Source organism: Bolinopsis microptera, chromosome 5, assembly GCF_026151205.1.
Source record: "Bolinopsis microptera isolate Bmic1 chromosome 5, MBARI_Bmic_1.0, whole genome shotgun sequence".
Lineage (NCBI taxonomy): Eukaryota > Metazoa > Ctenophora > Tentaculata > Lobata > Bolinopsidae > Bolinopsis > Bolinopsis microptera.
Genome location: NC_087076.1, coordinates 21,049,562 through 21,062,523, shown reverse-complemented (window position 1 = coordinate 21,062,523; position 12,962 = coordinate 21,049,562). Strand labels below are relative to the sequence as shown.

General features: G+C 36.5%; 1 protein-coding gene across 7 annotated transcripts in view; it reads left to right on the top strand.

Annotated features, from left to right (window-relative positions):
* LOC134815172 (pleckstrin homology domain-containing family G member 7-like) overlaps positions 1–12,962 on the top strand; it is a 51,843-nt gene that overhangs the window by 34,545 nt on the left and 4,336 nt on the right. For 6 of the 7 annotated variants that reach the window (XM_063823681.1, XM_063823678.1, XM_063823682.1 and 3 more), the window contains 5 exons: positions 9,627–9,717; positions 10,499–10,546; positions 11,600–11,706; positions 12,094–12,177; positions 12,716–12,850. In XM_063823681.1, coding sequence (XP_063679751.1) covers positions 9,627–9,717; positions 10,499–10,546; positions 11,600–11,706; positions 12,094–12,177; positions 12,716–12,850 — 465 coding nt within the window. Of the gene's footprint in view, positions 1–6,260; positions 6,929–9,626; positions 9,718–10,498; positions 10,547–11,599; positions 11,707–12,093; positions 12,178–12,715; positions 12,851–12,962 lie in introns of those variants that run through there. The other variant, XM_063823684.1, reaches the window with a different exon arrangement.

Below are 12,962 nucleotides of genomic sequence, written 5' to 3'. Positions count from 1 at the left end.
CCACTCCAAATAAGGGATGTGCTAAACATTTCCTTACTACCAGAAAGGTTAACTGGTTTCAGTGAAAAAGTTCTATAATATTACTTGTAAAGGCACTTCAAGCTCTAAATATTAATTAGGCTGGTCTAAAATAATTGGTTCAAGCAACAGCTGTAATACTTCCTATGTCACTTGATCAACGTGGGCACTTCTTATACACTGATAGTCCGGATAGAGAGCTTGTTAGATAGTCACGTGACATAGGAAGTATTATAGACGTTGCTTGAACCTATTACTTTAGACCAACCTAATTAATATTTAGAGCTTTAAGTGCCTTTAAGTGCCTTTGCCCCTGAGTAATATTATATAACTTTTTTAGTGAAACCAGTTACAAGATTTGCTTAAACCTAGGATTCAACTTTAACTAAATGGTTCCTCCCATACTAGACGAAAATCGATATTAGGATTGAACATGGTTATATTGGTTAAATGTTGAGTAATTATGTAATTAGGTAACCATCTCAAATAATTTGGTTTAACTCTGCAAAATATCAAACTTTGAAGAGGAAGCCAGGAAACATGGCTAACCGCTTTAACAGAAATATATCAAGAAGTATTTACAAAGCCACAATCCACATAATGTAAAGAATACTTCGGTGTTTGTGCCGTATCATCCTCTTTGTTCGTCCTGGATAATGTATTTAGCTCCGGAGATTTGTTGTGTATTGTCAGCTTGTTAACCTATTTAATGTTGCTGTTGCTTTGTGACAGTGATCTCTCTTTGGATCGTTGACTCTTGACCGCTTTTACTTTTATTGAGTTAGGTTATGGTTAGATGTAAAGAAAAGAATTGTCTTCAAAATCTTAGTACTATCTCACAAGTCACTGTTAGGATTGGCACCAACTTATCTGCAAGACATGCTCAAGTATGCTCATCATGGTCACTCATTGAAGCTTATTGTTCCTTTTTGTAATTCAAAGTTTGGTGAGCGTAGCTTCTCTGTAGTGGCTCCAAAGATCTACAATCTTCTGCCTGTTACCATCACCTCAGCTCAATCTTTGGAATATTTTAAAGCTTTTCTTAAAACGTACCTTTTCAAACTGTCCCCAGTTGAACTTGAAAAACTTTATCGATAACTATTCTGGTCATACTTAATATTCGGTCTTTGCATAATAAATTTAATTACCATTTTCGGGCTTTAGTATTGACGTTATATTTTCAAGCATAAGTTATCTTTTAGCTCAGTATTCATGATATTTTCTGGGATGACTAGTTCAAACACTGCTGAGTATAAGTTTTATCTTAAAAGCGGTGTTATTAAATTTCAATTTATTATTATTATGGCTTTAAAATGACAATACATTCTTCTTTTAGAGATTTAGATCGGATCTAGATGTCAAAGTTTAGTGAGATTAATCCTTTCATACGAATTCACAGAACACTATTCTGATTCATCAGAAATGCATAAACAGAATACCTTGGACAGTTATTACTATAACACATAATATAACACTGTTATTATACAAATATTCACTCAACCTTAATGCTGGTTGGGGTGGCAATTCTACCAGCATAGCCGCAACAATTTACTGACGTGATATTAATATGTTCTGTATTAGGTTACCTTGCTGAATTGAATCAGCGACAACCAGACATTGTGCAGAATTAACATCACCACCCCCACTTACGTTAATGACAGCGCGAATTAACAAATGAACTTATTTTTATTGTTTAGCTGAATAATGCAGGGAATCCATGAGTGTTCAAATTATAAATGGACCTGCACAAGCCTTGTATCTACCAACTTCTTACGTCATCAAGTTTATAGTCCTTTCATTACTACCATCATGGTGAATTTAAAATCATATCTTAGATTTAAACTTACGATTCGTTATATTTGTGACACGTACGATGCTTTGGTAACAGCTGTTAAGCTAAATGGGTATTAAAATGATATTAAGCTAAATGGTTATTAAAATGGTATTAAGCTAAATGGTTATTGGTTATTGAAATGGTGTCAAACTAAATGGTTATTCCGTCTTAACAGGTGTTTATGAGTGTTTATTATTATATGTGTTAGTTAAGCAGGAAGTTCTGGCCTGTGATTTTTTGATAACTTGCATAGTTGCAACTTAAACATTTTACTCCATATTTTTGAATGATGGAAGTCTTGGTTTTGAATGGTGGTGCTCATCATTTTGAGGCACCTTGATTTTAATACTGTTCCCGACATACTCTGAAGTTTAAAACATTCGGACCTTGTTTAAAAGTTTAAATTTGTTATGTCACTTTTTGGCATTGCTTTTATCGGTTGTTAGTAATTTGATTACGAACAGTCGTTTTAAAAGGCATAGCTAAAAACTGCATTACCATAATCACTTGTTAGTACATAATTCGGTTAAGAACATGTCGTTTTACAAGTCTTGAATCCTAAACAAAATACCTCTTATCATTCAAGCCTACCAATAAAATCATGTCTAATTAACAAGTAATCGTTGTAAACAAAAATAAAACCTTCCCTCTGTAATAAAATTGTGATCATCGAGTCTACACAGAAAAATATTGTCCTCTGTGGCTCTGTATGCCTTTATTTCGCTGTTAAACAGTCATCTTACCCAGAAATATTAGTTCAAGCATGACAAGATTTGTATTGGTAATCTGAGGACAATTTATTTAGTGCACAGGAACAGTATCTACAGTCAGGAACCGTTCATTCCGTTATAACGTTTTACGTTATAGACTAAGAGTTAAAGTCCAATAGTTAGATTATCTTAAGTGTGAGTTTCTAGCTCGCATGACAACGCAAATAGGATTATGTTTACTGGCATTCGTTTTGATCCCAGCTGTACGGGACGCATTATATGATTTTATGATTTATCCCAAAATAGTGGTATTTGGTAACGAAATACCCCAGAATGTACCGCATTTTTCTCTTGATCTCGACAAAACATTCGTTTGTTTTTAAATACCTCAAATTTATCTAAGGTGCAATGCTAATTTGATTTTGCGTCATTGTGATAGTGTGAGTGCAGGTGTTGGAGGTTACTGCAATAACAACTAGGCATTTTATCAGTTTGACGCATTCTTCTGACCGCAGACCTGTTCTACTGAGGTAGTGACGTGGTTGTGACGTGGTAGTTGACGTATTCTCCGACGTAGTGTGCTGTGTGTGTACGTACACAACTGTAATCTGAAGAATCAGGGCTTACAAAAATGGGAATGCATCCTTCAACCGATGACTCAATATCAATACACTATATAGTATATAGATATAATATGTTCATGGTTAAATATGCGTGCCATAGAAGGTCAAAATGGACTCTGACGTTTACCCGTCACTGAAGGCCCTGCATGGTCCCCTCTATACTTCTTTGCCTTTACAATTTCATGACCTTTTACCAATTTGGCGATTAGGGCTGACTACCTCTACCTTGACGGTTACAATATTACCTTTCCATAGGCAGACCTGAAATTAATGCTGCGTGAAGCTACATTAAGATTACCCTAAAGGTTGTCTTGTAAGCTTGTAGTGTGGAGGGGCTTTGGATAGCTTATATTTGGATAGCTTATATTTGGATAGCTTATATTTGGATAGCTTATATTTGGATAGCTTATATTTGGATAGCTTATATTTGAATAGCTTATATTTGGATAGCTTATATTTGGATAGCTTATATTTGGATAGCTTATATTTGGATAGCTTTTATTTGGATAGCTTATATTTGGATAGCTTATATTTGGATAGCTTATATTTGGATAGCTTATATTTGGATAGCTTATATTTGGATAGCTTATATTTGGATAGCTTATATTTGGATAGCTTATATTTGGATAGCTTATATTTGGATAGCTTATATTTGGATAGCTTATATTTGGATAGCTTATATTTGGATAGCTTATATTTGAATAGCTTATATTTGGATAGCTTATATTTGGATAGCTTATATTTGGATAGGTTATGTCCGTTGTCTACTGGTTCAGTAGTTCAGGCTTTTAATGGGGGGGGGGGGGGGGGGAGGAGAAACTTTCTGATTTATCTTTCTTCGTTAGATAACGTGCTTTGTAATAATATCTTGAGTTTAGTATTTAACCTCTTCGACAGGTTAGTATCATGATGCGATATAAATCATCTTTATACTTCCTGACCCACCCCTGCAGATTTCGTCGATTTCAGGTGCCGTCGGCACCATGAAAATTAAAAACATCAATTTTTTCCCCTAAAATCGAACGCTTTCTGCGCAAAAAATTGACCTCAACAGAAAAAAATAAACATGGCTTCAAATCCAAATTTGAACCAGAGATTTTTCACTTCCTCTCGATAAACTTAATTTTCAACCCAAAATAAAGTCTCAAAGGGGTAAATTACTCAGGTCAGGATTGTAGGCAATGATTATGCCAAACCATATTACATTTTTGTAAATTGGTAAAACACCCTTGGTAAAACACCCTATTTCGCAAAATTTTTCCGGGGGGCTGCGCCCCCCTAGCCCCCGCCAATGTGGACCGCCCCTTACCTGGACCCAGCTGGGGGCCGCGCCCCCAGACCCCTGCCACAGCTTGCAGCTTCGCTCGCCGACAGCCCCCCCCCCCCCCCCCCCCAAAGAAAAATCCTGGCTACGTGCCTGAGCAAAATATAGGTTAAGGGCTTTTCAGATGATTTGGCTCCTCAACAGATACCGACGTACATAACGGTCAATATGTAGTTTAGGTTTACCTGGCCCGTAGGTTACGAATGTGCCCGAGGAGGAAAAAAAAGCAAACTTAAGAAAATTTCTCGGGAACTTAAAAGTTCACCTCAAAACGAAATCTGCACCTATGTCCTGACCATAAAAGGAATTCAATTCCCGGTTAACATTTTTTTCGAGTTGATGGTTTCAACAGACTAAATCATAAATCTACATTGGATCGTCTCATTCCTCATCTCTTCTTCAATTTTCTGGAGATTATTGAAACAATTTCCAATAGCCCGCTAATTTTGTATTATACTTGGTGCAAAGGACATAAACTTTGTGTCAGCTAATTGTATTCTAGGCCCCCTATACTTCGTGCTTGTTGGTGTCAACTAAAGAAATATCGTGGGACCACCTTCGAAGCTCGACTTATTTGATTGTCACGTGCTGGAGGCTTACACGTCTGCAGGAGCCTTAGACGTCTACGATCAAGTCGATTAATAATAAACTGTTACAAGTCTCTAAATTAATATGTAAACAGCGGATTAGTGGTATTTTTAAGGAAGATATTGGTATGACTGTTAACATAACAGTTAACATAACAGTTATAAGATATTGGTATAACTGTTATTAAGATATAAGTTACTTTAACATCGGAACAGAGGGAGCCAGGAACCATGCTACCCTTTGTACCAGGGCCCATTGTGATAATTATTTTTAACTTGGGCTACTTAATTAATTTAGAAATGCTGGGTCTACAAGAGTATAACGTCTAGCTCTTTGCTTGTTCCTATTTTAAGTAAAGTACCCTGAGACTGCGAATCAAGAGACTTATCAAAGGAAAACAGTGATAAAACTTAAATGAATTAGGATCTGTTTGTGAAGCTGAGTGGTAATAGACCTGAGCCTTGACAATTCCTTTCAAATTAGAAATTAGTGTGTCTTTATAAGTACTGAATCCTTACAAGATATCGGTTTTGCTAGATAACAAATGATATCGTAGCAAAGTGTAGATATAATTTGCGGCTGATATCAGGTTGAGCCATGCGTCACCTCTCAGTTCTATTCGTTGAATTGGAAACGTACCTGTTTTATAGCTGTTACATCCAGTTCCACTTGTTAAATTAGTAATTGTCATACTTCCGGCTTTGTGTGGATTTTCTGATACATATTACATAGTTTCAAAAGTTGCACAGAAATATCGGTGAAGGAAACGTTGCATTTCATGTTGAAAGCAACAATGTCTACCGTTCTTTAAATTCTAGCAAGTACTTTATAGTTCTAAATTTGAGAATCATTTTAGTCTGAAATTAAATCTTAAAAGAAAGCATATCGGTAGCTCCTTTTGACAGGAACTCTCAAGTACTTCGTTTGTTGTTCGTCATGTAGAAATGGTGCCAAGTTTAGGATTCAAGAGTGGTCCAGATAGCCCCTCACTGCACCACAAGCCTCGCATACAGGCACAGTTTTATGTTTAGTAAGTTAGACACGCCATGATTCTGGTTCACATCTAATACTGAGAACTTTGGCTTTATTCCGAGTTTTAAAACCCACATTTTAAAGGTTTTCCTTTAAAAAACTACGCCCCACTGGCTCATTCATGTTGCATTATAACCATGTAAAATATATTTATCACGCAAAACTTCAGAACTGTCGTTGAGGTCATGGCAATAGAAATTTAATTTGAATTTAATTTGAATTTCTACCGATTTTTCGATATTTATTAAGTTATAGTCTCGTAGTCTTTCTCTTAACCCCGTTATTTAGTGCATTGCTTTCACTCGTTTTGAGTATGACTATAACCATATTAGGTATTAAGGAAACCATTCACGTCACAATTCCTTTAATTTCCTTTCTCCTTGTATCTATGTGCTGCTTAAACAGTTTATAATGATTTGAGTAACAACATTAATTGTATCACCTCTAACGTTCCCTTTGCCTCTGTTAAGCAGCAGTGTTGGTTCCCATGATTCCGATGAACAACAGCAGCAAGAGAAAGCGACAAGATCCTCCCCGGATAACACAAGATCCCCCCTTCAATTCCGGAGTAGAAGCCACCTACAAACTAGTCTGGTGGAAGAAAGTGCTGCATGCTATAAACGTGTGTCCCACAACTCTGGGAGAGGAGGGGTCTAAGAAGGTGCTGGCTCGTGAGAGGGGTGAGGGGTTCAAGTTGGAGCCTCCTGCTCCTATTGACTGTGATGTTTTCTACAACTTCATGCTCTCTGATACTAAGTTCGCTGCGGATAATGTCACCTCCTCGCTGCCTTTCCACCAGGTTTATTACTCGATGGAATGATGTGTTATCTATAACTTTTAATTTTAGAAAGATTATAAAGTACTTTAAGAGATATCAAATTGACGTGTTATTTAGTTAGCAGGCTAAGAATGAATGCGTATTTAACACGTACAGTTTCTACAAAAGAAGGGAAAGGAGGGGGTATGTCATACTTATGCAAATGAAGAGTCGCGGTTTTCCTAAAGTTGTGTGAATATTATAATAAGCGACTCCTTCAAATGCTCACATAGTTATTCGTGAAGATAATAATACTTAATTTTGCGTACGAAGAGGGAGGGAATCCGCAATGAATATTTCAAATTGTGGCTTACACAATCACTGAAGTATTCTAAAATAAAAACATTTTAAAAATCTGCGACATAAATTTTCATGTATAGGCTTCATGTGGCTTACACGACCTATTTTAATATTTTAAATATTTAATTACCTTTCCTGACAACTAATGGTGAACAGATATCAGGCCCTCGTCTCTGTGATTGTAAGATTTGGCATTTTTACCCGTAACCTTTCACCGCAAGTATATAATATTCAGCCTTGATGTATACAATAAATGAGCTTGTTCTCTGAAATGCAAAATTCTAGCAAAAAAACATTTGTCGACGGAGTTTATTGTTTGTTCCGTCAAAATTTCTGCTCATTCTCAAGCTGTTGAAAAGATTTCAGCAAGTTTTGTGTAAGACCATGTAATTGTGCAGTCTGCAGCCTATGTGCCGTTCCAAACAACCTTTCAATAATGCTTCTCCGTGAATTCCAATGCAACCATACCGATCTGTCGCCTGTGTCGTTAAATAACGTGCGTTTGGAAAGTTATGTCTATCAACAAATTACAAAAGAAACTATTCAAGACAGCATTGAATTCAATGAGAGTTATCAATGCACATAAATATTAATGATATGCCCTTAATTGATCTAAATAAGAGAGAACCGGTCAATATAAAAAGATTCTGGACATCATGACCTTGCACGTGCCAGACATGTATAGCAGAGTAATAGTTTGATAATATAAAGTTCAATCTTTCATTGCCTCCACATAATAATTCTCTCTCTCTGCCTGTTTAAAGTTGAGCTGGAAGTCCAGGTGAACTCCTGAATTATTTGTCAGCCTCACACTAAGAGTCGGCCTCATACTAAAACTAAGCCGTTTAAAGCATGAAGGAAACCAAGCTTTTATTCGGTGTTGTACGCTTTACTTGGTCCACATTCTTGACTTACTTTTTTTCATCATCTAATTACTACAGGTGCACTTAATCAGTTGTAATTAGTGTTGCAATTATTAATTAAGACAATGAATACTTCTACACCTCCGCTTATAACTTTCATTTACTGAAAAAATCATGCCTTAATAATGACTGGAGCTCCAGTCATTATTAACGACTCGTATTAAACTGCACATGGAGCATATTAGAAGCTTCTACAAAGCAAAAAAACGAGAAGCCAGGGTATCATGTAACCATTGATAATGTATAACTTTCCAAAGCTTTAGTCTTATTTGTGTGCCCAGTTATGCAGCACTGCTAGAATTGTGTCGGTTCGTTTGGTGTGAGAGAGAGAGGGAGAGGGGGATTGTAAACACAGATCCTTACTCCTTACACATAAACCCCTTGATTGGATGTGATGCGTTTGTCCCGGGATCGAAGACCCTCCGATATTTTGGTTTGTGAGTTTTTGGAGTTTCCGTGGTGTTTTTATTGTTGTAGCCTGCTGCACACACACTGCACGTACACTGTGAGGTGTTGTGCCAACAAATAACCGTTTAGATGTAAACCATTTGTTAATAGAAGGGATCATTGAGATTGTGAACTGTACTACATCTCTCAGCATTACCTTTCGTCTAATATTTCTTTATTCTGTCGTCATGATAACAACAGTATCTTTCTTTATTCCGTCGTCATGATAACAATATTATCTTTAATCTTTCTTTATTCTGTCGTCATGATGACAACTATTTCTTTTTCCTTGCGTTGTACCGATTATAATATTGCAAATTCCTAGGTTATTTCACCCTTTTATTGTTGTAGCCTACGCACCGTCAGGCTTTGTGCGAAACAACAACGGTGGAGTGTGTAGACATGTACATTATCAATACTTTACTAAGATCAATACTATCATAACATTTCCTTAACCCTTCATACTGCGGTCATGAAGACAACCTAATTCCTTTGACCATTTTATTTCTCTAGTCATGGCGACAACCTTATAAGCTTACTCTATACTGTAGTCATGACGACAACCTTTTATCCTTACTATATACTGTAGTCATGACGACAACCTTTTATCCTTACTATATACTGTAGTCATGACGACAACCTTTTATCCTTACTCTATACTGTAGTCATGACGACAACCTTTTATCCTTACTCTATACTGTAGTCATGGCGACAACCTTTTATCCTTACTCTATACTGTAGTCATGGCGACAACCTTATAAGCTTACTCTATACTGTAGTCATGACGACAACCTTTTATCCTTACTATATACTGTAGTCATGACGACAACCTTTTATCCTTACTATATACTGTAGTCATGACGACAACCTTTTATCCTTACTCTATACTGTAGTCATGACGACGCTCCTTATCTTTCTATCATCATCATGACAGTCCTTACCTTTATGGTAGTCATAAAGACGCTGATTTCTGTTAGCTTTGTCATCACTTACGTTAAACTTGGTTTCAGGAAGAAAACGAGGACGACGTTGGTTCCGATTCTGAGAATCTAGAGGTTTCCTGTCCTGTGGAACCTGAGGAGGCAGGCTATCAGTACAGACGTTAGTTCTTCTTATCACGACAAATTTACTTCTGTATTTCAATAATATGTAGTTGTAGCTTCATTTTTACGATGTTAGCGTCACTTCATTTTGAAATTACACTTCGTTTTGTCAGATTCGTCTCTTTGAATTTGCGTAGACTGTGTGTGATATAATGCTTGCAGCATTTTTTCAAATATCTCCCTCACACTGTATATCCTACATACCTAACAAACAAAGCTAATTTTTCTAACACTATTTTAATTCTCGGATTATTATGAAGTGTAAACTGTATTGCACAAATAAGCGATATAATGATATTTACTATCAGCAACTAGCGAATGATTTAATACTTTAATTCTACAAATTGATGACATGACAACGTAATTACCAGAGACTAGGCCTATACGATTTAACATGAAATATTGACTTATATAAGTTAAAAACTATTATACTAATTGATCGCTTCCGTTTGAGCTTTTCAGTAAATATTTTAGCGCCTTTTTTTTCCGGAGTGTTTGGAACGTGATACAGTAAATTTTTAGATAATATTAAGAGACAAGCAGCTAGCACATCATCCTAAATATTTAGACAATTATATCTGGGTATTTATTTTACCGCAGAATGCACTTTTTCTGTCACACTAACGTCACAGTATTAACATTTAACCCCAACTATCACACAAACGTCACAAACCCCAATTGATCATGAATTTCAAGATATCATGTCCTAATGATATGCATAATATGGTGATCATGTTATCATGGTTATGATCCAAATAATTTACCCCGATTTATTTCAGTGCGGAATCAAGATGACGTGTGTCAGGAACCTGATGGCAACATCCAGAGTAAGTCAGAACTGTCATCTATTATTATTTAGTGTAATTTGTAGGGACGGAGAATTAGAGTTAAGGAGTTAAACAGTTAAGAACTGTCGTATAATTTAGGACTCTCGCATAAATGCGATTAGATTTGTTTTATATATTATATATAATATATTATATATATTTTATATATATATATATATTAGTGCGATTTAATCTTTAAAATTTAAATAACTATAAACTACAACAAATACTTGGAAATTTGGAATCCGATACTGGCCTCAGTCTTTGCATATTTGCGTTGCATGATCAGGCTTTCACGACGAAAGTATGAAGCTTCTTGGAAATTTAGCACTCAATTACAGGTACTTGGAGTACCAATCACCAGATATTCCAAGTAATTTAAGTTATGAGAATTAGCCAAATAAAGGTTAAACATAGTAGAAGACCCACATACGGTAATCACTAATATTAATTAAGTAACGTAGAAGATTAGAACCTTTCTAGAAACAGTAAAACTAAATTACACATAAATCCCTTACTCCTGTTAAATAGAAACAGTAAAACCTCTCTATACCGCGCCGCTCCATACATTGGACCTTATTTCGCCGTTCTCCTCCCAATTTGTAGCACGTTTTTGGCCAATCATGTGATTTATCAGAGCTCACTTCTTTTTCAAGTAACGAGACCAAATTTTGATCATTTTGACGAAAATGTGAACAAACCGACACCGAGTTTATTTGACGATTTAACTATTAAAACATAGGAGTTTTATTAAATAATATTGAATTATCCATCATTGCTGAACATGTCATAGACATTTCCATTTAGACAATAGACATACCTGTATATCTAATGTCTATCTAGTTTTTTTTCTTCTCATAAAAGGTTAGGCTTCTGACAAAATAGTAGGAATATAGGGACCACACTGCAGACTAATGGTCGACAAAGAATAGTCTATTTGTGTGTCTGATAATAGATATTATGTTTTAATGATCATATCAGTAATAATGATATTAGTAATGATTATATCCCTACAAAGCTATAACATATCTAGTAATGATCACATCCCTACAGGTGTATTGTCAAGTTTGCAGTCCCGGAGGGGTGCAGTACACACAGCAGTTATCATTGCAGATCCTAAGGACAAATTCAAGATGCCATTCTTCTCCAAGCGGAAGAATGTGAGTTTAATATAGCCGCGTGCTGCAGGGAGCTATAACTAGTGCAGGGAGCTACTAGTCATGGTCCGGACTGTGTTGAAATACTCCGGAGTTGATAAACACCTCGCTGTGCGTGAGGGACCTGCGCTCTATCGCCCCGCTTATATATTATGAGCATGTATTACATATCATTATGTTTTATATATTCACGTTATGTTTTTATTGGAAACATCCAGCCTACTCATGAGTTTATAGTAACGTTTGGTGTACGTGACGGGATTGTATATCCGTGGTGCTGCACTTAATGGTAACATTATAACGTATAATAAATACATGCCTAACAAGCCAAATGTTGTGAACACCACATGGGGGGTTGTCATGGTGACTAACCACTCTCTCTCTCTCTAGGACAGGAAGTGGAGTAAGACTGAACTTAACTCTGTTTTAAGCGAATCTTCTAACGATAGAACGCACCCACTCGCCGATCTAATGGTACAGAAAATACTTCCAGCTCAATACTTTAACAGCATGTTCTCAAAATTCTTGTCTGCTGTAGATGCTTTGAATATTCAAAAATTTCGTAATTTATCTTTTCATACAAGTACAATGCATGAGGGGACAAGCAATGCCCAAGTATAGTATAATGAAAAATTATGGTTTTTTTCGTAATAAAGATTTTCGTCAAAGCCGGATCACGGGTGGTGGTACCCTGGTAGTGTCTCTCAAGTTGTCTCCTGTCTTTAACCCAGTATTGTCAAGTTGTCTCCTGTCTCTAACCCAGTATTGTCTCTCAAGTTGTCTCCTGTCTCTAACCCAGTATTGTCTCTCAAGTTGTCTCCTGTCTCTAACCCAGTATTGTCCCTCAAGTTGTCTCCTGTCTCTAACCCAGTATTGTCAAGTTGTCTCCTGTCTCTAACCCAGTATTATCAAGTTGTCTCCTGTCTCTAACCCAGTATTGACAAGTTGTCTCCTGTCTCTAATCCAGTATTGTCAAGTTGTCTCCTGTCTCCAACCCAGTATTGTCTCCCAGATGTCTCATTGGTCCGAGTTGATGGAGGACAGACCTCACATAGACAGTGTTGAGTACAAGCACAGAGACGCACTCTGGGGCCTCTTCCGAGCTGAGCTGGTGTACTTGATAGATCAACTCAAGATTATCAGAGATGTGAGTTACTGTAGTGTTACAGAAGTGTAACAGTTGTAACACTGGTGTTACACAAGTGTAACAGTTGTTACAGTGGTGTTATGCCAGTGGTACTGATCTGCTTTTTACCTTG